Below are 26299 nucleotides of genomic sequence, written 5' to 3'. Positions count from 1 at the left end.
AGGTCTCTCAGCCACAACAGAGGAAGAAACTAGATTTCTTTAGTGAGACCCAGTAAGTAATTCCTTATGGGAATTATTACCTTCCCTCTTAGGTACATCCTCAGCAACAAGGACTGCTCTTCTCTACGCAAATGGCCCTTCGACAAAACCCCGAAATGTCTGGTCTCAAGGTGGTGACTGCATTCTCATCCACATATTCTCAAAACAAACAAACAAACAAGCTGGAGATCTCTTATGTCTTTTTTTTTTTTGGCTACACAAGATAAATCAGAGTGAATCATAACTGGTGCTCTTTACAAAGATATATGATGTGTCTTTTAGGGAAAAATATAGCCCTTATGCAAATCTGTAGATCAGTAATGAAGCATATTAAATATTTATTTACAATATTACTTTTAAACACCATTTGCACATCTGAATGCCCCATCCCCAAAAAAGCTGCAACAAAGCAATAGAATTAATTCTAATTACTTCACAAGCCTTAACAATATACAGCAGGTTTTTATAATCCCAGCAAGCCTACTCACAATTAAACAATTCATTTGGAAGAGCACTTGCTTTCTGAATTTTTGAACATCTGCACTTTGCCCTCCAGTTATTACATTACCACACACCAAATAATCCCAAAATTCTGACCACCACATGAGTTTATCAAGTAAATTGGACCTGAAGTCAGATTGTCAATGAGCTTTTAGTGATCTGACTGAAAATGTTCTGTTTCAAAATTACTGCAAAAAGAACTTCCTGTCAAGTTTACTTACTCTCACAAGCACACATGTGACCACAAGGCTGGAAGAGCACTGCTGCCTTTTTGTCTGAACATACTACACATTCTTCAATCTGTAAGGAACAAACACACATATGAGAAGTTTATCTCCTGCTCTCTACATTTATTCTTTGACAAGGCACATGAACTTTAAGAAGCTACACCTAGTGTTATTTTAACTAATTCAGCACCTCAAAATGCAACTTAAATGAGTCATCATACTGACTTCTAAGAATAGTTATTTACTGGCAATATTTATATGTTCAGTACACTGATAGGCACAGAGAAGCAACCAAGACAGTACATGTTTATTTTTCTTTATTCTTTTCTCCTTCTTTGTTCCATGATATATACTTAAATTCTCTTAGAAGAGACTTTTAGAGTAATTTGTTTCAATATTCTGGGCTAGGGTTTCTCAAGCTCTTTAATGTGATGAACTGTATATATAGTGTGACCATAGGCACCATATACCACTCCATTCATACTGGTCTGGACTGCCTCTTCCAGTTCATAGAACTGCTGTCCAGGTTCACTAATGCCTTAACCTCACAGATGTGACCGTAAGCTTTTACATAAAATAGCATAAGAAAAGTATTGAAGAGATATTCCACTCAGTCTAATTTAGCAAAAGGAATCAAAGAAAGGTTATGCACAAAGGTTAGCTTTCACCTGGGAAAGCTGATTTCCACAGATTAGCTAAAGCAGGTGGATGAGTGGAAGTAGAATCCTTACTTTGCTGCTCTGAATCAGTGGCAGAACCTTTTCACTGACCATAAAGAAAGTCTAGAGAAAAGGAGCTCAAACTATGTTAATATTTGGGCTTTGAAAATGTTCATGGCAGAACAGTGAACACTATAAGAGAGTGAATAGTAAAACCAGTACAAATTCGTATTTACAATTCCTATATTTACTCTGAGGCAGAGAAAAAAAAAATACCACAGAAGTGGACTAGTCAAATACGTTTGGAAAAAGATAAAAATAATAGAATGGACTTTCTACAGATCAGAAAACCTGCATGTGGAACATTAGATTATTTTATTTTTTAAAAAACAGCCAAATAGCAACAGAAGGACAAGACTTGGCGGTTATAGGGAATAAAAGAATACTCAAACAGAAGAGCAATGAGGATGCACCCATAAAGTCACAAATATTTGGCAGCAACTATTTGAGAAACCTGAGGACTTTACTGGTGTTAGGTCCCCAAAAGAGGGTGCAACTATTTGATATTCTTGAGGAAGAAAGACAGCATAATGAAATTCATGACTCCAAAGAAAGAGAAGGTGAAAGCAGAATGCAATTATTAACTTCAAAAACAAGCACGTATTAACTAACTCAGGGTACAAAGCATCCACAGGTGCCTGTATTAGGAACTGTGAGGACCTGAACAATAAAGACATTGAAATGTAGGGAGAGAATGAGGGGCAGGTAGGACATGAATACAGGCAAACACAAAAGAGTAACACACATTTTTGGGACAAGATATCATTACAACGCAAAATTAATTCCATCCGGTGAGACACCTGTAAGGCAAAATACTGCTGAAAATATACTACACTTTTCCTTGACCTCTTTTTTTTTTTTTAACTTTTCCATTAAAAGCAGAAAGAGAACCAATAAACTTTGGAAGTTTTTACCTTTGTCCTAGACTGAACTTGTTCTTTACAGATGAGGCATTTTTTCACCCGTGGTGAGCACAGAGAACACGTGGCAATGTGTCCACATGGGCCAAACAGGGTATCTCTCTTCATGTCTGAACACACCATACATTCTTCTAAGGTTTCAGAATCATTGTTGATCATAGATGGACTTCGGGATCCAACCTGACCACTACAAAGAAACTTTGCAGTCAAACTTACTTCTAAGAATTTTTTAAAACTCTTAATTTAAAATGCACATCAATTGGCTGTTTATCTATATGTTCCTATGTGTTCAGGCATCAGTGTATCATCATAAAGCAACCCAAACGGCATTTTCCCAAATGTACAGTTGGCACCAGAGGGCAAGGTCACACATTCAATTAAGACATTGAACAGGCACAGGCCATACAAGTTAGAACAGCATCTCGTGAACGTAAAAAACTCTTCCCTCCCATCCCAAGAGTTCACTTTATTAATAGAGACATAACCTGCAGCTTCATAACTGCACAGCATAACACCTTAATCTTGAATATACTTCCAATACTTCTCAAATGACAGGCTCGTAAAAGAATCCCCAAACTCCGTCAGTGAATTAATTCTCCCCAGATCTCCATTCTGTGCTGCTGCTGGCCCAGCAGAGGGAGCGCGTGGTGAACCCAACCAGCTCAGATCTACAGCCCTCACAAGCCCATAAAAGGTGGCAAGAAAGAAGAACAGCCACAGGGATGAGGCTTAGAGACAGATGGACAGACACAGAGAGACTCCTGAAGAAAAAAAGCACCTTACACACCAGGGGAGCAGTCTCTATTCATGACATGTTGAAAGTACATTTTTTATTTCCATACAGGAATTAAGGACGAGAATAGTGAAAGCCCATTGCGGGAACACAACTAGGGAAAGTAGTAAGCTGAAATTTCTCACTTTGCATGCACTTGATAACACGACATTTCACTGAAATTATTATTCCTAGAGATTTGCTTCTGAGACATCAGGCCTACCCCTTCCTTGTCTTTTTTAGATAATCATACAATCATCCACATTGACAGGCACTCAGGAGGTCACCTGCTCAAAGCAGGGTCAATGCTGAATTCACACCAGGTTATACCAGGCTTTGCCCATTCCAGTCTTCAAAACTTGCAAAGAGAGAGATTTCACAACCTCCCTGGGCAACCTGTCCCAATGCTTAGTTATTCTTTCAGTGATTTCCCTCCCACCACCTTTTCTGGGACACTTTGAAGTTCTGCCAGCCTCCACCTGCATGTTGCCACCTTCCCATTCCCCTCCCTCCCATATTCACTTGTATGAAAGTCCTGTAAGACTTGTGTCAGTTTCAGCTAATGTATTTGTATACAGCATTCAATGTACCATAGAATAAAAAGAATTATTTGAAAGTCAAGCAGCAGCTTGCATATTTTAACACTGGTTCTAATAAAGGCACAATGTTATCAATTCACTGGTTAATCTATAGAAAGCAGAGATTTGGAGACAGCGTATTTGATGAATATACAAACCTGACTTTTTCTTTGTGACATTTAGCCAGTGCTTTGCAGAGACTAGGATCAGGGCAGAGATCAAGAGGAGACTGACCCTTCTTATTACGAATGCTGAGGTCAGCTCCGTTGGCTGCCAGGAAGCAGGCAATAGACGCTGCACTCTTCTTCTCTGCTCCCTGAGTGCCAAGTCCCATTATTAACTGAAAGAAAACAAATACGTAAGCAACATGAGAGACTCTCTAAACAGCGAGGAATAGTCTGGCTAAAGGAAAATGACATGCGTACATGCACATACACACAGAAATACCTATAAAACTGTAAGCCCAAGGAAGCATCTTTAGAACTGAAAAACAGAACAATTGTATGACTGCTTAACTCTGAGTCAGTTATACTCAACTTTCCTTTAAGGAACTGATATTCAGCAAGGAATAGGTCAGCTACTGAAGCACTCAATCTCCTGTAGACCTATGCTCACTTGTGAAGTGGCTATCCTTCGATATATGCACTGTAAAGGGCAGAGTCCCAGTGGGGGTATTCAGAAGACTGACAAAATATACTGAAATTGCTGAGGTCAGACAAAATGCTACCACCACCACACTTAGACTGAAACATAGCTGGGCAGAGAAATGAATGCACATTTACTTCTAGTCTAGCAAGTAAAGCACTCGCCCAAGAAAGACTTTATTTCAGTTGCTTTCTCAGCCTGGAGGGATTTAAACTCACATACCTGTGTAATGCTCCCTTGCCTTTTTAGAGCTATTACTGTATTTCTGTATTAGCGTATCTATTACACATGATTCACAGAGTCAGCTAGAAAAATGACGAGAGAAGGCTCACTACCACAGTTCAGCAAGGAGAGGATTCACCTGCTCTGAAGCATTCTGGGCTTGCTCCAATAAATTTTTGTATTAAAGCCTGATGAATAAAATGCGTAAGTATTATATAACGCAGACTACATATCACATGAAACTGCCGGCACCACTAAGAATCCCTCAAACTACACTAGATTATATCCAAAGGAACAGCTTGGTCACAGCTGGGACAGCTCCAATTTGAAGAGTTTTAAGTGCTGAATTCCAAAATTTTAAAGGCTTTGACACTAGGATAGAGGCAAGATTTTGTATGCACTTCTTTTCCATTAATTAAGTGCCCAACTTGACTGATGTACACCTTTCTATGCCAGTTCCAGTTTGCACAGTCTAAAAGCTGGGTGTCAAGTATCATCCCTAAAAATTAAGTAATTTTGGCTGGATTAACAACCATTTTGTATTTAAAGAACGAGATGTGCTATTTTAGACACAACAGCATACAGGAATAAATTTAAAACATCAGATACCTGTCACTGCAGCCTCAAAGGCCGCATACCTTGAAGTCTGAACTACAAAGAAAACGGTTTTCAAAACCTCTCTAGTTATTTCCCCCATGCCTCAGAGGGAACTTGTGAAGAAAAAGGCTTGGTTTGGGTCCATGTCTTGCAGCACATGAAGTATGTATTAGAAGTCTTTACCCTGCCTTGATAACTGCAAGATTATCCCCATCAAACAGCCACCCAGTTTTCTAGGGAAGCAATTGTTTTAAACCTCAGTCTATAAGTTTTTTTTCTAGTTATGAGTTCTCATATCAGTAAGTATTACTGAGATGCTACAAAGCCCTTGAAGGTCACTTCATGAGTTCAGAGAGACCCATGGTCCTGCATTCCTCTCTGTAACCAGGTAAGAAAAGTACAGCTTGAAAGATTTCATACCAGGAAAAATACCAAGTTATGGACGGAAATTGTTTTGTGGTGTTCAGATAACTCAACATTTTTGTTTATATATTCAGACCATTTGTCTGCACCGCATTTAGAGTACTGGATGAAGTGAAGCAGAGATTTTATCTAGCTTCAGTCTGGGTACTTTGGACCATGTTGGTAATCCAGACAAGGTAGCACAACACTCAGCCAAAGCTGATTTGCTCTGAGGCTAGCAGAATAGGCATTTTTTGAAGGCATGTCTACACTGAACAATTTGCTGTAGTCCTTTCCACCTAGCTGGGACAAGAGTTCTCCTACCATCCAAACTTGCACCTTATGGGCTCTAGAAGGAACAGCTATTGTGTCTCCAAGAGAAAAATCAAACAACTAATGGGACAGTTTGCTTCACTTGGTGTGGATATGTAACTATGCCAAGACTGGCTCCTCCACCTGGAACAGTCATCAACATTATTCAAGAAAAGCTTGAGTCCTAAAATGCCTCTGCACTCTGTACACTTTGAAAACACCAGGACAATATTGCACTCCATGACACTCCTGTGGTATTCTGCAACATTTCAAGCACGTAGAGTTTAAAAAAACAACAAAAAAAACCGAGACACACACAAAAAATAAACATTATATATATATATATATATGTATATGTATATGTATATATAATATATATATTATATTTTATATATATATATATATATATATATATATATATATATATATATATATATATATATATATATATATATATATATAGGGCCTAGTATGGCCTAGTAAGCCTCCTGTGGAGCATGCTGGCCCTGAGATGTGCCAACACAAGCCAGGTCCAGCCAATTCACCTGCGAGGGAGAAGCCTCAGTGTAACCCACAAGAACAGTATAAATAACATCTAATTAACTGTAATTACTGAGCTGTCTTTGAAGCTGTAAACACCTAACTCACTTCCATTAAAGTTTCTTTAGCTTAAAGTTAGGATTTAGGCGGTGGCATCATTTTGAATCTTAAAAGCATTTATAGGTCTGAAAGATGCCTACATTAAAATAAATTACTCTAAATGAGCCTGGGGAATAGTACATTTATTTAAAATAAAAAGTAGCCTAGACCAAGGAACACTCCAACTGTAATGAAGCAATTGAAATGACTTTTTTTGTGGTGGTTGGGACTGTACTTCAGAAAATTTCTCTTCCTCCCAGCTGTACAATCATTGCAATGTACTGGATGAAAAACTTCAAAACTTTATTTAAAGAGATGGGGTTCACTGCTCATGGCACTTGAACACAGAAATGTTTTTCAGATTGATATCTGAAATGTGTAGGGCTTTGTGTACTATCAAGATTGTTCACTACATGCATTTTAAGTAGTCTATCAAAAACAGCTGAAGAAACCTGAAAAAATATTGTCTTGGTTACTACAACAGCTGAATGCTGACATCCAGAAGAACTACTAAAAATCAATGTTTAAGAACTCATTCCATATAATTCCACTTCTGAAATAAGCTCACGAGACCAGGAAAAAGTTTGTTTCCTATTTTAAGCCACGCTCAAAGCAAAAAGTAACAAATGGTAGAATTTCAATGAAGTTGCTGTCCAACCAACTTTATCAAATATGAAAAGCATCCAAAATCCTGCAAGTAAAATTTCTGTTCCTTTTCAGTTTACTCAAATGAAAAAAAATATTGTTGAAATACTATACTACAAAGAGGCACCCTAGGGAGCTCAACAGGTTTGTATTTTCAAGACAGCATTCCGAAGTTAATTAAAATTTAGCCAAGCAAAAACGAACTCTAAAGTACTAAAGATTCACGCTTCAGATTTGCTATCACATAGACTAAAGGAATCTGAGGTTTTCCCAATCTTTAAAGGAATTCATACAAATTAATAAAAAAAATAAATATTCCATCAATTTAACTTAAGTAGTCATATGCAGAAAAAGAAAGTCTGTTTCCCACAGTAAATTATTAATCCTATTTATCCTCCTTTTTTGTTGTGGTGTCTTCCCCCTGCTGTTTTTGCTAGCTTTTGTTTGGTTGGTTTTTGTTTGGTTGGTTTTTTTAAATTATTTCAATAGAAATAAACTGAAAGTGTAATTATTTTTCTTTTAAACCCAGGATATAGCTCAAAAGTGAAAGAGGAAAAAAGAAACCAACTTATTCTATGAAACATAAAATCCTCCAAAACTGAAATTTAAAGAGCTGGTAGAAGAAAACCCATTTCTTGTGTTAAAAAAACTCAAAACACAACAACTCTAGATTCATCATGGATTTCACTAATGAGATGAGCAACACAGAAACTTATTCATGAAATGCTGAATCAGAGAGAAAGTATTTATCTCCTGTTCATCCATTTTACAATTAAATACATGCACACAAACTATTTTAGCCACCTCTCACAGGGTCCATTTCACATCATGGAAACAGCTGCGCTGTAATTGCTTTCTTCCTCTCACTTAAAAGGACACAAGCATTTTCGTATATATGTCAATCACATTTAATCTGTTTGCATAGTTTATTCCAGTGTATTTCAGTGAGTTAATTCAGTAACCTGTTTGAAAAACATTTGTTGTACAGTGGAATTACTGTTTTGGGCAAAAGCTTTAATAAAGTTGGTGGGGTTTTTTAAAAATACAATACAAAACTTAACACCCACAGATAAATTAGAAAAAATATATTATCACACCGGTAACTATAGATTCAATAAATCTGATCCACTGTTACATTGTGAATCTTTAATATTTAAATAAAAAAATTGTTGTTTGCTATTCACAGTCCTAATCACTCCAGAATTTTATTTCTCCTTTGCCTTTCAGCATACAGTGTTCACACAGCTCTTTGGCTGTGAGTGTTTCTTTTTTCTATAAAACATTTTGACCTTTATTACCTGGAGTTTCTTTGACTATTTCCTTACTACAGAACAATTTTTGAAATGAACTCTGTCAGAAAGATACATAATAATAAAGATATAAAGACTAAGAATGCCTTGTTCTAACAGAATAATTTTTCAGACTGTTACAGAAGCAGCTAAACAATTAAAGCTACAAAGAAATGCAAGATGTTGAATGACAGAAAACATAATTCTAGTCTTATTCTGTACTGTAATACTGTTTATTTCTCTTTCCTAAAAGACCACTTCTTGATTTTTTGGCAGCCACACATGTTCACTATGGAAGACAGATCTGCAGGAACATTTTGAACTTAATATCCCATATTTTTCTTTAACAAAGGCAATGACTACACGTGAAAAGCCAACATGATTTCAGTCTACGCTGCAGTCTAATGCAGAATGTCTACATAAACTCATGCTCCCAAAAAACAGTTCAACAGTACAGAAACAGACAAACTAGACAAATAAAGAGACAAAGTTAGAGTAAAGAAAAAAAAAGAATAAATAAATGCATTTTATTTACTGTGTTCTTTGATGGCTCCCAAGCAGTATCTACCTTGCCCACATCTTGCATGTCTTGGAGTTGGCGAAGCTGTGACAGGGTATGATGTCTCAGGGCTTCATGCAGGGGAGTATCCCCATCTTTATCCTGAATATCCAGCTTAGCACCTGCACGGACTAAGAGCTGAAAAGAGAGAGAACCCATTCCTTTTAAAACTCATTTCAGTGAAACTACAGCTTAGGATGCTCTAGGAGGTTGAAAAGGGTTATTCTTTTATCTTGCTATAATTCATAGCCGAGTTTATTTACATTTATTTTCTATCCTTAGAGCTCAGACCTCAACTAACACATTTACCTCTTTCAAATATCAAGCTTATTTCAGCAGAAGCCTAATGCTTGTCTGTGCTCTGAGGGAACACAACAAGAGATTATGTTGTAGAAGATTCTTTCTACTGTTCAAAACCTTTAAACCTTACAAGACAGCCTGTAAGCGATGTAACATACTACAGCAATATATCACAAACAGAACAAGTGGACAATGCTTTAGATATGTGTATTTTCTTTACTATTAGGTTTCAGTCACCTCAAAAGTCACCACTTTCACACCACGCTAAACTTTACAACTTAGTTTACAATGTCGTCTCATTAGCAAAGTGGTTAAGCATGTACTTAGGTTTACAATTATTCAGCAAAAGACAGAAAAACTACTGACACTATTAAATACCATCTCAGAACATTTTGGAAAGTAATGAACTCGACTTTAAGGCTAATTTTAGACCCAAATTCCAGGTCACACAACACGAAAGCAAGCACAGGGCTGCGCAGGCCCTCCTATTCATACTGCCTTTGCAGCCAGGCCTCCCATAATTCAGTGTACCAGAACTTCCTTAAATATGCTATTAATCAGAACAAATTGACACATGCTGACTAATAACAATTGCCCCAAAAAATTAAACCCTGTCATTGTTGCGGTGCAGAAACATGTAGAGAGCAGCTGAAATTTTAATTGCAGTTGTGAGCAAAATTTTGCTGCTTTGCAAAATTTGGATTAGCAGCAGAGACAACAGGCACAGCCTAGAAACAGGAATACATGAAGGGGGATCTTCCCTCTTCAGAACCCGCACGTTTGCAACGATCTCAGCCTCTCAGAACCAAAGAATCTCAGACTCTAGAAAAGGCTAAAAGGAAAATAGCTTAAAAGGAATTCAGAACTTAATTTTCAAGGAAATACCTGCCTGTATTTGACTACAGCTTACCATTTTCACCAAACTTCTCTTCCACAAATGAAACCAAGGAAACCAGCTAATAGTTGCAACGCTCTCCCCAAACTACTTATGCTTGCTAAATGGCCTTACTCTGACCAAATTTTTCTTTCTCATATTTTATATCTTGTGTCTGCCACTAGCTATTTACTGCTGAAGACTTTCTCCAGGAAGAAAACATATAAGAGAACTATTTTCAGGGCAACCTGGGAATCCTTGGCTACCATGTAAATTCAAAGCCTTTGCAGAAGTTAAAAAAAAATATATATATATATATATATATATATATATATATATATATATATATATAAATATATATAAAAAAGGCAAACCAGCACCCTTTGTCACGGCAGCAGGGCTTTTAAAAGTACCCTGCTACCTTTGACCACTATTCCACAGATGCCTGAGGGTACAACCCAGCCCTGGAAGGTACCCAATAGGAATTAATTTTGAAATAGAGAGCCAACATGTTCTTTGCATGGTTGCATGAGTTATTTTAGGACATCTCAAAGTTAATCCAACTCTGAAGTAGGGATACTCTACAGGGTCATTCACTTAAACATTCTCGGATACAAGCACGTCAGCCCAGTGCACATACTAGTTCTTCCTGCTCACCTGCCACACATTAGTTGTATATTCTCAGGTACCCTGTCAGCTCCAGAGGAACACAAGAGCTCATCAAATAAAGCTGCCAAATAGCTTGCAGGATGCAAGTGACACTGACTCCAGGAAACCATTCTTTAGGTAGCAAGCAGTTCCAGATATAGGGCCATATCACATGTTTCGCTGTAATGGGATCACATCCACTTGCAGATGGAGAAATCTTACAGCAAAATAATGCTGAACAGAACCAAAGATGTAAGTCTCTGTAAGGGGTACAATTCTCTGTAGGTCTGAATAAGAGACAGTTTTTAATATAATATGACACTCACTCTACAAATTTAAAAAAATTATACATAGGGCCAAGGCCAGGTTGATGGCCAGTCACTTACAGGAAACATGCACAGGAGTGTTCCCTCTGAGCTTCAACTAGCCTCATGCTAGCAATGCAAACAGTGAGCTATACAGGTCCCCTATGGACAGTGCACACAGGACAGAATGGGCAACCAAGGACAGAATGGGCAGCCAGACCCCCGTGTCCTCTGCCAGTAACAAACTTTTGCTAAACTGAAGTATTAACTTGTGCAACTGTGCAAGCAGAAATCTGAAAAAGCGTTACTTTCACCAGTAAGGTACTTCTGCTACTGCTTATAGCTCTCCCAAGCTAACAACATGGAAAGTCACCCAGTCAGAGACTGAGTAGTTAAACTCGTAAAAAGATGTTTCACTTCGCTAGAATTTGGAAAAGCTATGAGCAAGAACAATTACTCATACAGCAAGAGGCATCAAAAGTGCTATGTGAAGGTCCCATTACAGGACCACAAGACTCAGATGAGTAACAGAGGAACATATTCCCCCTTACTCCACAAGGAAGGATGATGGAATTGGCAACCGCATAGAGGAAACCATAATGCACGTATACAAAAATTTAGCATTCCTGAAACATCCTTCACATTGCAAACTGACCTTTTGTACAAGTTCATAGGTTTCTGAATTGGTCAAAATTAATCATAAAAACATCCAATGGCCACGTGTCATTAAATTATTTTTTAAATGGTCACATACTACCCCCATCTTAACAGCTACAATCAGCTTGAGTCAAGTACCATTAACCGTATGGCTTATGGCAAATAAGATACTTACCCTAACAATTTGTGTATGCTGTCGTTCAACGGCAAGGTGCAGAGCAGTTTGCTGGTTAACATTCTGGATATCCAGGTTGGCATTGCCCTGAAAGATATTCAAAGCATTAGAGCGTTATCATCCCAGCAATTCACCTACGTGCAAGGCAGCGCCTTAGGGCCCTGAATACAACCCTGAATATGATTCCTAATTTGGAGATTTGAGAGCAGAAGTGATTAATTATTCACTGTACAGATGTTAATCTGTTGAAACTAAACTAGGTATCAATTTTTTCAGTCCCTCTGCACCACTAGGCCATTGTAATGATCTCAAAGGCGATTTTGACCTTTAGAGCTCACCACATGCCCTTTCCTGCTCCATCGCTTCCGCATTGCAATTGCAGGCATACAGCGGCAACTTATTTTCACATCAGATGGCTAACTGAAGTGTGACATTTAAATCTACCCGAGAAGAGTCCTACCTGATGCACCAAAAGTTCAGCCACTTCCACATGATTATTGAGAGCTGCCAGATGCAAAGCAGTGTAACCATCATCTTTTTTCTCATCAACGATCCAGGGTCGTGGTAACTTGGACAGCAGTACACGCATTGCACTGAAATAAACATGCAGAGATGGCATAAATGCACACATAATGTACTCATTAAATGACAACAGGACAACAGTAAAACAATATTAATTCTCAAAACTACAAAGTAGTAATAGCTAAAATAACATTAGTATTTTTTCAAAAAGAGAAAGTGGGTGAAAAGCTACACCGACAGTTCCAAAGCATAATAATTTAATCTTCAGTTCCTTCTAGTTAAAGTACTCAAACCATACAAGACCCAAGGCAGAGTGTGGCAATCAGACTTTTCCAGAAGAATTTTATCTAGCAGTAAAAATTACCTCATAAAAATTATTCACACAAGTTCTGAAACAAAGACAACAGAAGTTGATCTCCCTCAAATTCCCTATAGTATCCTTAATTATTTAATGAACATGTCCCACTACATTAGATTTCTTTAAAATCATCACTTTATAAACTGATGTCATGGGCTGCAACATAAGACTTTCAGTTTCTGACATAAAACTGGAGTTAGAACCCTTAGGCACAGACAAAATAAATGCTGAAACTGTAAAATTAATATTAGTGGAATATTTTCATAACAGATAGTGGCTGAACGTAACATATCAAAGCAGTGTCTAGTACTCCACCCCACTTCTGAATGTGCTTACCAAGATACCTACCAAAGGAAGGTAATTTGTTATTTTACACCTCAAATGCAAGGGTGAGGAAAAGCAACTCTGTTACTAGAGTATTAAGAGAGATGAAAATCCATAAAGTCCAAGGACAGCAGTGTTAAGGGTATTAATAACACAATGCTAGATAAACAAGTTGCTCAATCTTGTTTTCTTGCAGAAATACTCTTCTTAAGCTCATGTGCCTTCACTTAACTTTTGGAATAGGCAAGTAACCAAACATGATTCCTTTACTGTCTTCATTGACAGTACATGCAACTCCCTTATGACAGCTCCTCAGAGACAAACAGAAAACCAGAAACGTCTATAGTCTTGTGCCAGGAAATCTCTTCTGTCATCTCATCTTTCCCTATCATTGAAGGAAGATTCTAGTTACAGGAAAAACAGAGCTTCTTCACAAAATTCAAACTTCAAAATCCAAGCTAATAGCTAATACAAGAAGAACCACTTGAGTCACAGAATGCCTTGTAAGGCAGATACAATAACTGAAGTAAGCAGTTCTTCATTAGCCACCTGATACTGAAAATGTGGGATCTCAATAAGCCTCAGAAATATACTTATAAAATGAGCCTCTCAGCTTTTACTTAAAAATATTCTCAACAGACAGCAATAAGATGACTGTGCTATCAAGTAATAACTGAATTCCTAATTCACTCGAATAATCTGTCACCTTGAACATCCACATCGTGTAAGTGCTATTCATTCCTAAGCTCTCTTTTAGAGTAACCCAACAAGTTTCCTATTAAAAAAAACAAAAAACATCAAAAACTACAAAACAAACAAAACAACAAGAACAACAAACCATGAAACCCCAAAACCATGCCATCCTGTGTCTCTGGGGATAGCTGACTCCAATGAGCCTGCCTGAAAAGCAGAAGAGCCTCTGAGGTAGACTACTACAGCATTAAGAAAGTGCACTCCATTTCACCTGATGCTTGGACAGTATCCTAACAGAACCTGACTCCTTAAGCATCTCCACATTCTCCTGCTACTGCACTGAGAATGCAACATCAGCCCTCAGTTTCACAGTTAATACACCACCCTGGCAGTTGCAGGGTAACAGTCACTTTTTTCCTCAGATTCAGAGTCTGGAGGGAGCACAACTAAGCAACAGGCCCACAGGAGACCCATGACCAACTGCTGGAGCATCCACAGCCAGGCTGCTCTGGAGGCTTGTCCTCCGTACAGTGGACAGAAGCACTTGGCCAGGAACCAAGTCAGTTCTGCAGTGTGTGGGTTATCTATCTCAGTCTTTTTAGAATCCATCATCATCACAGCCTTCTTGAGGTAAGCAAAACAGTAAGAAACCATTCTCAAAGTCTTCGGATTTTTAGTTCTCCTGGCAGGACTAAGCTTCTTAACTTCCTAATCACTTTTAACACAGTAAACTAAGACAACAACACTTAACAGATTGTACATTGTTCATTGTGAACCACTGCGAAGCTTCTATTCATAACACCTTCTACAGCTCTGTCCTGTGCTAGGAAAAAAAGACTAGAATATCTGGGAAAAAAAACAAAACAAAAACAAACACCAACATGAATTCTTTGAGAGATTCATTTATGCAGTAGTTTCCAAAATTAAGGATATAACTTAGTAAAATGCTAGGTATGAAATGTTGCAAAATAAACATATATTAGTTGCATCGATAAACATAATAATGAAATGATGTATTTTCAAACCTAGTACATAAACATGTCCCAGTTTTCCAGCATCAGAACTGTTTCTAGCTGCCACAGAGAGGGAACAAGTCCTGTCTGGACTGTACCTGACACACCAGCATCAGCTCTTCAGCCAGCTGGGCTGATGCAGAGAACACCTCAGGAGCACACGATACCTGCAGCACAACAAGCTGATCTATTTTCTACAGCAGCTTCCCATAGGGTATCATGTCATGTAAGCTCTTGATCTTCACCTGCCCAGCTCAGGGCTTCTGAAGAAGCTCTAGAGTATCCATACCATAAGGCTCTAGAGTATCTGCTGTCGATCATTTAAAAGCACAACAAATATTACCTGAAAACTTCTTGTGACTGACAGAAGCAATACAACCACTGTGACTGACAAGTAAAAGGTGAGACAACAATGACCTAATGAAAAACCCAAGGTCAAGACACTTGTTTTACAGCTGCAACTACAACTTGAGAAATGCTATGGGAAGGCACCAACACTCAAATGTGCATCTCTCTAATTATAGCCAGCTTGTCTCCAACAAGGAGTCATCCTAACCAATTCACATGATATATTATGTTCTTCAGTAAGGAAGTAGGAAAACCACCAACTCCACAAAGAAAATAAAATTTAAAGTACATTCACACACCTTAACAGATGCACTAAGAAGCAAATACACTTCAGAAATACTATTGTTGCCAATTCTTTAACACCTTTTGTATTCGAGAGAGAAGATACTAATTGGCTTAATATTTTGTATGCTATGAAAAAAGTCACTCATCCTAACATGTGCAAGAGTGCTAGCCTTACCAGATCCTCTTTCAAATCTTTCTCTATTTAGTTTGCTGTCAAATACCTGAAAATTTTAATCTTAAATTCAACTGTAAAATAGACTGCATCTTGCTTTCACATAAATTAGATGCCTGCTACATTCCTGGATGCTTTTAAAATGCATTGGTCCTACTGAAAAAAAAAAACAGAAGTACCAACAAAACAAACAAACAGTTTCTGTGCACAATGGATTTTTTATTACTTTTCACAGCAAAGCATCAGAGGACCAGTAACTACTCCTCAGTTTCTCCGGCTGTGCAAGTTAGAGACCACATCTCTCTCCTCCAGGCTAAATTACTGGGCAGCAGGATGGAAGGACAGTTTTATGGACATGAAACCTTAAATTGTGCAAGATATTAATATGCTAGGAATGGCAAATTCTTCCATGATGCTCAGTGGCTGCGTTCTCCTTCTCATTAGCTGAGATGCAGTTTCTTTCAATGCACAAGATCCTGCTCCTCCCCACTCCAGCCTTCCTTCCTACAGCTATTCTATTCTGCAGGATTTTCTAGAGCTGCTGCCAAAATTTTGACAGCTAAGTGGCTACCATTCAGAACAGCACTCCCTGGAACAGGCATGCATTGTTATCACAAAAAGTCATATTAGTGAATTAATGTTGCATGCCAATTGCACGGTAATTCTTGATTCACTTTTCCACACGAAGTATTAAAGAAGTCACTGAATTGTACTGCTCCATTTCCAGGACCACAACACAGATGGGACCCTGAAAGCTTGCTTTCATCTTGTACACATTGAAACAGCCCACAGACTACTTTCACTGTCACTGTATTGAAAAGATCAGGAAATCAGCAAAACAGTAACCCTGACCATTAAATCAGCTGAAGAAAACTCTTCAGACCAGCATCTTCAGTGTATTCTGCTGTTACAGATCACATGGCTAATTAAGCAGCTGCATAGATTAGTCTTAAGACACTTAAAACTCCTATTGAAATATTTAAAGATTATTACTAAAGCATCACTAATGAAAAAAAATATCTCTAACAGGTAAGCTTTGGCATTTGGAAGCAGGAAGCTGATAAAGATTCTGGGCCTTTTTCAGTTGGATGATCTTCGGCAAGTTCTGAAATTTTCTAGATGAGACAGCAAAAGAAAAACTTCAGGAAAAATTTGAGAGGAAGTTGCCTGTAAAGCTTTGAAGGGGGTGAGGAACCTGGTTCTTCTTTCACAGGAGCTAAGCAACTGCTCAGTGAAAAAGGTAATGAGAAAACACGTGTGTATAGGGGCCTCGGATCAAGGTATCTGTTGCTTTCCCAGGTCCAGCTGTCGGGGATACAGTGACTTATAAAGCCCACCATCATTCATATAACTCATCCCTATAAAATGACAGTCCAGGCTCTAGTAGTCAGAAGTCATTTGGTAGAGGGGACATCCACTTATACTGTGTTACATTAATTTAAGATGTGGAAGAATAACAGCAAATGCTGCTGCAGGTACTCTTTAATCTGACCTTGCCATAGGAGTACTTTTTTTCTTTAATTCAGGTTTTTAGAGAGTCTGGAACCAGGGTTTAACATATAAATGACATATTTAGATTACAAATAATTTCGGAGTGCAAATTCAACAGCGTAAATTTTGTATTTGCAACATAAAATGCCTCACAGATCTGAACAGTACACTAATTCATTGTTAGCCACAAAGAGCAGTTGTTTCAACTCCAGTTACCAATATTAGATATGCAAAAAGAAGTAATTGTCACAACCAAAACTTTTAACATATGGTATATTATTCATCATCAACCACATATAAAATCTCTTTCCTTATTCAGTATTTTACTCACAGAATTTTGACAGATGCTCACCAGCATTACCTGAGAATGCCACATACAATACAGGCTTTATTTGAAAAATCTACAAGATAAAAGTACTTATAAGCAAAACAAAACTAGCACATTGTTGTTTTAAAGATTCCAGATTCAGCATTCTCAACTGCAAAGGCATCCTTCCTCCCCGTTTAAAAAATATATATAAAAACCAACTTAGAAACGATTCTCTGCTACCAACTGCAATTTGACTGCAGAGGGTTGGGATGGTGGTGAGGTGGTTTTATCTGCTTAGCCATTTGAGTTTGGTTTGTGGGTTTTTTTGGTTTTGTGTTGTGGGTTTGTTTGGTTTTGGTTTTGTTTTTTAATAACAGATACTTGGGCATTAAAAAAAAATAGAGATTACTTCACAATCTGCACATTTAACTTAAATTGCTACTGAAAGACACAATACCACTTTTCTCTGCATTATGTTGGCACTACAGACATGTCGCTGTCTAGTGAGTGAAACAACCTGCCAGACTCTTGATGTGGCAAGTTTGATTTATGACGGATCAATGAGATAATCCAGCTTACCCTGCAACTTCAAGATCACTAGAAGCCATAGGAATAAGTAAATGCTGAAGCCAGAGTTGCAGGGAGGGCAGACTGCCCTTTCAAGAAGCGAAGTCTTAGATCAGTGTAACTTACCAGGAATCATATGTCAAAGGGTTATAATGATTCAGTGCACTGTCTACTACAAGCTTCTCTACTCTCCCTGCCATCCTCCTCCCTCAGGTCAGCTTTTCACTGGTCTCAGTGCAACATGGCTTCACAATTTATTTTACAGCAATCCTTGCTTGAAGTATTCTTCATTCACGCACACTCCCTACACCGCTTATTGCCACATATTAAACCTGTTCACCTGTTTCATCCTCAGTGAGGGAACAGATCAGATTTAAAGACAGTTTCCATTGTAAGGTTTTCTTTCAAGGCTAAGTGGTCTGACACGCATTTTACAACAAAAGAGAAGCAAGACTACTTTTTACTAAGCCCAATTTTGTCCTCTGACTACCACCTCTACTCAAAACCCCTCTCCCAAAAAAAAAAGTAGTCCCAACACAGCATCTAAAAAGTCACCCCTTTTTGTTGGATTGCTTCTCATACAGAGTAGCACTCTGAGCCTGCTCACTGCGAAGCCAAAAAATATTTGTACCAACATAGTGCAAGAAGTAACACAGGAGCAGGATTCTGCTATTTTTGGCAACGATACGATCTTCGGTGCACGTCAGCACACAACTGCAAGCCAAATCAGCTCCCTGCTCGGGTTCACACCACACTTGCTGTGCAGAACAGGGAGGTACATGGGAGGAACGAAGAAAGAAATATTCCTCGGGAACAAGAAACAAGGAATAGAATAATACCTTAGACTGGTATTATTGAGCAGGCTGTATCCCAAAATTAGAGTTTCATATTTCATATCTGACTGATAGCTGAGTTAGCACAAGTTTAAGTAGGCAGTGTCTCAGATTTTCAAGTATCTCTTGGTATTTGAAAAATTGATTTCAATATACGTGAAACTAAAGAAACAATAAGTTACATGCATTTACATGGAATTCATAAAAACATATTCTGTATTAGCCTAGATCTTACACAACAAGTTTGTCTTTAGTGTATGATTATGAAATTGAAGAGAGAGAAATGAAAAAAATGTGACTTTTACAAGAAAGCTACACAGCAACAGAAGCGATAGGGTAAGCAAGCTACCAAGCACAGGACAACGAGAAAAGTATAAATCAAAGAGAGTGGTCTGTTGAGGACTTTATAATTCACTCTCTCCCCTACAGTACTGAACTTTAATATATAAGTACTAGTTACATCAACATTGATTGAGATGACATTTTCATTTAATATGTTTGTTTCATTTTAGACTGAGAGAGCAACATAAGAATTTTGTCTGAAAAATATAGAGAAAGTCTTGAAGGATTCATGTTCCTGACTCTTATGTTTAAATGGCTAAATTTCAGTTACTTTATTATTTTCAGAAGAAAACATTGCATATACTTCCTATGAAAATGAAAATCCCTCTTTTCCTATTTTGAATGTGAAGTGATTAGTCTTGTTACAGGCCCATTTTGTGCATATGAAAGTCAGATGAATGGACTGAGCTGTTCGCTTGATTTCTTTTTCTATTCTTTTCTTCTAAAACATTTGAGTTTTTTCAAAGAACAGTAGCACCTCACTTGTACATGCATTTATTTTTTTAAAGGTAATTTTATGGCTAGGCAATATAAACAAAATACTCTGGAATTATTAAACATAATATTATGGAATTATATTAATTTATTAATCCAGGGTTTTTCCAAGAATTTCTATCGATTTCAATATGGAAATGTGGCGTCACAAGTTGTTATTTATAAAAATAACAGTATGATTTGCAGCTGAAAACTTAAACCTAGATGCAGAACAAGGGCGCTTAGACCGCAGGTTGATCTGCATGTTGTTAACCCATGGCATTTTTCACCGCTCAAGAAACCAGGTTACACAACCTGCCGTGGCAGCACAGGATATTTATTGTTCTATATCTGCGTGAAGCCTTTCCCTCGCTACTAGCAGGGCTGCCTTTTTTTTCCCCTCCTCTCTCTCTCTCTCTCTCTCTCCCCCCGCTACACCCCCTCCAACGTTTCTAAGTATAGTGACAACCTCATCAGGGTTTACTAGTAGCAGCGCAAGCTCAGTGAAAAACCTGGGAAATCTAACTGGAAACACGAGCGAGAGAGCTTTATTTGGCAGTGCTAAAAAAACCTGGGGACAAATGGCTGGGTGGAAGTGCAGGCTGCACAATCAATCGGCAGAGAGCTGGATAGACGCTCCCTCCACCGCCGGATCGACAATCGACAGCTGAGAGACTATTTTTTGCAATGGTTGACTAAATATGGTCAGGGAAGAGAGAGGCACAAGAGAGCCTGTTTGCCTGGGAGTGCATGTTTCAAATGCTTAGCTGCCTATAAAGCCGTAACAGTTTTGCTGGTGCCCTCTGAGTGGGAAATACGGCCGGTGGCTTCTGTAGGGTGCGCGCGGGAGCCCTGACCTCGCTCGCAGTCTTGACCTCTGAAGATGGAAAGTAGCTTCACCACAGACCTGCCTACAGTTAAGCCTGGAAACATAACCTCAAGCAAGAAAAGATGCAGTGCAATATCTAAGGAACTAGAAGAAACCAATATTTGCCGGGGGAGGGGGGAGACGATTGCGCTTTTTTTGGTGCCTTTTTTTTTTTTTTTTGGAAGCGACTCCAACTTTTGGGGGCTTGGTTTTGCCTTTTTTTTTTTTTTCTTTTTGCCTGTGATTATTTTCATCTGACAGTGGGCTAAGTTCACCTTCCCTTGGCTTCCTAGCATCTATCCTTGGAGTCCTAACTTTCAGTCCAGCAGACATAAGGTATAATTTCTATACAACATCATCCATATTTTAACATTCCAAGAAAAGGCAGCAGGTGCCAATTAGGCACCGGGGTCTTTATGTTTGCTTTTTGGGGTTTTTTTTTTTTTGCCTTTTAAGTTTAATCTATTTAAGGTGGTGAGGTACTGTATGCACCGACATGGGCCCCCCCTTGCCTCCCCCTCCCCTGTAATGAAGAGCTGATTCAGCGAATAGAGTGAGCGAGCACTCAGGATGAGATGGCTGCTGCTGATGTGTCTCTAGGTCACTACCTCTCTTCCAACTGCAAATGCTGCATGATACTAAGCTTACAGGTAACAGAACATCAGGAGACCTGCATTATTCTGCACGTTTAAAGGATGCCTATGACTTTCTGCATGTGTAACTTATTTACTAAAATGTGGGTGTTTTTTTTTTAAATTATTGTTATATTAATCCCTCTACTCTGGGAACAGCTTAATTTTTAGTGTGTTAAAGTATCAAGCATTTGTAGTGTAAAGAGCAGGTTGAAAGAAAACATTAGTCCAAATTTCATAGCAAAAAAACCAACAACTTGCTTGGTAGGCATTCTTTTTAAAGAAGATAAACTCAAAAACTGCAATGCCATTAACTGGTTGTTCACCTCAGTAAAATATACTCTTATCTTCCTTTGCACAACTAAAAAGAAATTACCAACTTCAAAAAGAAATTTTAATAAAGAGTGTGATGGTGCAATGCTGAGCTCTCAAGTAGGTCTAAGCAAATTTTTCAAGGTGCTCTATCTCAGATGTACATGAAAACAACCTACTTTAAAACTAGAATGTGACTGCTGTGATTCTAATGCTGCATTGCTGTTTCTCCTTGTAGTACTGTGCTCGCTCCTGCTACACTCTGATTTGCTCTCTATCAGCTGCACCAGGTTTTTGTCATGAGCTGCAGAAATTCTTACTTCCTCTGCTCTCAGCTTTCCTTATGACTATTACATTTACTAATTGTTAGGCTTATTTCAAATTTACCTTCTAATGCTGTAAAGACAAAGCTCACTCTTTACTGTAACCTAAATCAACTTCTGAAATACAAATTAAGCAACCATTAGCTCTGACAGCCCCTTAGAAGTCAAACCCGTGCTGTACATCAAATATTTAACTACCATTCCAAACCGAGGTGCACAGACTCTGATAAGACAGAGTTAAACTTGGTGTTTGTTTCTCTGAGTGTGTGTTTAGTTTTGGTTTGGGATTTTTTTTAGCTGTCATAAATATTTCAAGATTTTGACTGAAGCAGGTGAGTGCCAATTTTAAAAAAATGAGAGAAGCTGCTTGCAGAAGCGTAGAATAGGTATTAGCTTTCACACGTGACCTTTGGCCTAACAATCCAAATCCTGTCACAGCAGTTAGAGGTTGTTTTCTTAACTCAATGTCATCACCTTTATGATAAGCAGGATCACCAGTGGCATGTGTTGTTTTTTTTGTCTTTGAAACCACTCTAAACAACAGCAGAAATACTTGTAAAACTGCAAAGAGTTCGCAGAATACTGGATGAGATGCAAAAAGCACAGAAGTGGGATTGGGGAGGGTAGGAAAATAAGTTTATAACTTCCATATTAGACAAGTTTATACTTCCCTTCAGGACACCAGATGCAAACTGCACACCAGCATGGAAATCTGCTAGAAGAGCTGGGAGGACGCTGAAGTTTTTCAGTGGAATACAACAACGAATTCCAAGAAAACATGTTGCAAAGCTACCAGCAATTCAAATCTCCTCTCAGAACAAACAGCGAGAGGCGGCACAAATCTGGAAAAGCACATCTAATGTCCTTGCCATGCCAGAACAATGAACTTTAACCGTCTTTAAGCCACTATGCAGGTAAATTGCATTGCAAACATCAGTTAGAATAATAAGTTTATTTTCTACGATCAGTTAATTGTAACATTGTTCTTCGAAAGAATTGTCAGGCTGAGTTTTACCTAATGGTAGCAACGGAAAGCAGCAAAATACTTTTAAGGTTCATCTGACAGCTCTGTGTGTACCTGCCCAGAGTACATACTTCTTTATGTACCCATATGAACATACAATGCTATGGAATGTAAAGAAGTATGTATTTTTGGCAGGCATGGAACTACCAGTAAGAGGAAACTAAACAGCTGTTGGAAGAAACAGGTTTCTCTCTCATTTGAGTGACATTCATCTGACAAATTAACTTACTAAGGGTCAGCTGGTATTGCCAAAATAACTCGGACTTGTTAGTAACGAATCACAAAACATGAAATTAAGTGACTATAAAAGAAGAATTGTTAACAGCTGATAAGCAGAACACAAGTTGTAAACAAAGAATTCAAAACAAGGTTGGAAATCGAACCCTTGAAATGCATAATCAAGATCGCAGCATAGCTGCAAAAGTTATCATTACCAGTACTCCTCACTTAATAGATCCTAAGCTAATCTTAAAAGCCTGATTATCAAAACATATCTCATTAAAAGCAAGCCATAGTTTGATTAATTACAGCCAGTTCTGTGTACTTCAGATGGTAGTATTTAAATTTACATCTGCCACAAGTAGAAACAGCTAAGAAACTAAGGCCATGATTTAGAGAAAAGGAGTATAATAACTAAGTATAATAACTTCTGCAATTTAATATATGAGACTTAAGTTAGAATTTTCTCCAAATCAGCGCTTATTATGCTCACTGAGCTCTTCGATACAAAGTGCAGTGTCAGGTTTATGCACAGAAAGTAACAATACAGAGATTTCTAGGCCACAGTTGCTAGTCAGCGGATTAAAGCTATTGACAGATTCCCAAATGAAAACAGAAATGACAACTACAACCTAAAAGGTAAGTTACGTTAAATACTATTTTCAAATAAGCTATATTTATTTTAAATCCAAAATTAAGACAATTGGCTATGAAAATATGACTTTGTAGCATCCCAAAAAACATAAAAAACTACCTGAGAAATAGTCCTGCAACAATTCCAAGTTCTAAAAGCAGTATTGATTGAAATATACCAGCGCATACCATTCCTGAGTAAAGACATTCAACAACAAATTCAAGGACAAGAAAAAAATATGAGGAAAGACCTCCTGGTTCATCAATCCAGCCATTCCTATTCATGACAGCAGCCTCCTAAAAGCAGTTATTAAATAGGATACATCTATGATAAGTAGGTACATTTGGCCCAGATTAAAAATTCTAACTGTACCCCTGCTGTGCTTATTAAAATGTCTGGGAGAAATGAAGGGGGGGGGGAAAAAAAGGCAATGTACCATTTTTAAATGGAGAATCTTTTTTTTTTAATACTCACATAATTATCAAATTGCTAATACTATACATACCCTGCTATTTTTATTACTGGAACTACAGAATAATACATGGAAGAATAAACTGTCTTAGCAGAACCATTTTCTTAAGTAAAATATTAGTACTTGTTTTAAAGCTATTTCTCTTATGAGAAGATATTTTGGCATGAAGACTACAGTATCTTAACATCTAAATTAAAACCTGTTTTATAGTGGGAAACAAATCAAATCATAGTAGCTTTTCTAAATGGAGCGATGCTACTGAAATTGCTCACGCTCACAAAAGCAATTTGGTATTACCAACAGCTTTACAGAGGGGTTAACTGCTCTAAGCATTTACTTCTTTTCTTAAGGAGTTCCTGTCCTCACCATGTATGGATGCGGCTTCCACTATATATAATGAGACCAACTTTTTAACAACTTAAATTTATTTAAAAGGTTTTTGGCAACAATTCATCATGTTGTGTTCTTTCTTGTCTTCTTTGTATAACATTGCAATGCTATTCTGAAACAAAATGACAGTTCAGAGTGATACAAAAGTTAAAATTATATGTTGACATTGCTTCCTGCTAGTTCATGTTAGCATATCTCTAAGAATACATATCTAGTCACTCTAAAATGTCACATCCATCACTTAGATCAGCTGTTCAGTTTTAACTGAGCACACGCTGAACTTTGGGCATCTGCTGACACAGTTGTAACTCAAACATTTCAACTGTGTGACTGACAGGGATAACAGATGCTGACATTATCAAATGCTACGCGGCTTTTTTCCACGGCCGCTTTTTGTCCCGATATGGCCAGTACATGAAACTCTATTGCCATCCAAAAGCGCACTTGAGCAGCTGTATCTGTAAAACAGTTCCTGTATAACCGGTAAAAATAGAAACTCACTTTATAGCCATCTTTAATGCTTAAGTCCAAGTGACACACCTGCTATGTTTCTATTAGGATACATGGTGTTGGGAATATATTTACATAAATCTTCTCACCAGCATCAGACTACGCAACAAGCAGATGTAGACCATACTTGACATACTCCTTACTAGTGAATGGCTTGAACTAAGGTTGCCCCCTGCTCCCCACTGCAGTCAAAGCTCAAAAAGAATTCAGCGTACAACATAAAAAAAGCTACGTGAGCATGCACATATGTAGTAAGGACCTTAATTCAGAAGAAATCAGATGCAACCCCAGATAATTCTTTAAAAGCTGTATTTTTCTTGCATTAAATGTTTTTTCACACATGATCAGGGTTAAAAAAAAAAAAAAAAAAAAAAAATCTATCCTGCTATATTATATAATCATTCCTAAAACGTTAATACTAACCAGAAGTATAGTAATGGAACTGAAAGCACTTGACATTTATACTTGTGCTAACCAACTATAGCATTAAAGCAGCTGGGAAAGGGAACCTGCCAGAAATTGAATGGGGGAAGGGTTGGGGGAAACCGAAACCTTCTTTCCAGTGAAGCTTCATATAAAGAAGCAAAGGAGCTCTACGTGAGCAGAAATTATAAGACTGCAGTTTCTCATCACTACTCTAGAATTTCATTATTGCAGACAGAGAAAAGTTAAACCTGTAACTATGATTTGAGACTCATCCAAAGAGCCTCAAGGAAATACTCAAGGAAGGAATGAACATGCACAGGCCTTTCTGGTACACAGCTCTCCATTTCGCTGTCTCCAAATCAGTGAAGGAATTTAAATGTGCATTGACTAGAAACAAAACATGTAACAGAGAAGAAAACCACATGTTCTTTGTGAATTGTTCATGTACTTAAAAACGTGTTACTGAATTATAACCTTCCTGCACTCCAATGCTTTGCTAAAGCTGGTAAAATGGAACCAAATCACCTCTTCAATGGATTTGGTCCCCTTCAACCAGCTGTAGCTATGCATTGATCACTACAGGATTTCTCACATTTTTAAAACTGGACATTAACTCCGCCGAGTGTAATTATGCAGTTCTCTTTGTAGCTGAGTTCAGTTATTCTAGGCTGCTTGAAGACAGAACGTAATGAGGAGTGTAGCAAATTCTGCATTCCAAAATTTCAAGGTTTT

The 26299-nt window shown here is 37.9% G+C and overlaps 1 protein-coding gene across 3 annotated transcripts in view; it reads right to left on the bottom strand.

Annotated features, from left to right (window-relative positions):
* MIB1 (MIB E3 ubiquitin protein ligase 1) overlaps positions 1 to 26299 on the bottom strand; it is a 78247-nt gene that overhangs the window by 12185 nt on the left and 39763 nt on the right. For 2 of the 3 annotated variants that reach the window (XM_005498370.4, XM_013366859.3), the window contains exons 13-18: positions 12486 to 12618; positions 12026 to 12112; positions 9043 to 9204; positions 3915 to 4096; positions 2401 to 2593; positions 762 to 840 (exon numbers count right to left, since the gene is read on the bottom strand). In XM_005498370.4, the coding sequence (XP_005498427.1) occupies positions 762 to 840; positions 2401 to 2593; positions 3915 to 4096; positions 9043 to 9204; positions 12026 to 12112; positions 12486 to 12618 (836 nt within the window). The remainder of the gene's footprint in view (positions 1 to 761; positions 841 to 2400; positions 2594 to 3914; positions 4097 to 9042; positions 9205 to 12025; positions 12113 to 12485; positions 12619 to 26299) is intronic. The other variant, XM_013366863.3, reaches the window with a different exon arrangement.

Source organism: Columba livia, chromosome 2 (assembly GCF_036013475.1).
Source record: "Columba livia isolate bColLiv1 breed racing homer chromosome 2, bColLiv1.pat.W.v2, whole genome shotgun sequence".
Lineage (NCBI taxonomy): Eukaryota > Metazoa > Chordata > Aves > Columbiformes > Columbidae > Columba > Columba livia.
The sequence above is the reverse complement of the archived record's forward strand: the minus strand, read 5'-3'. Positions and strand labels throughout refer to the sequence as shown.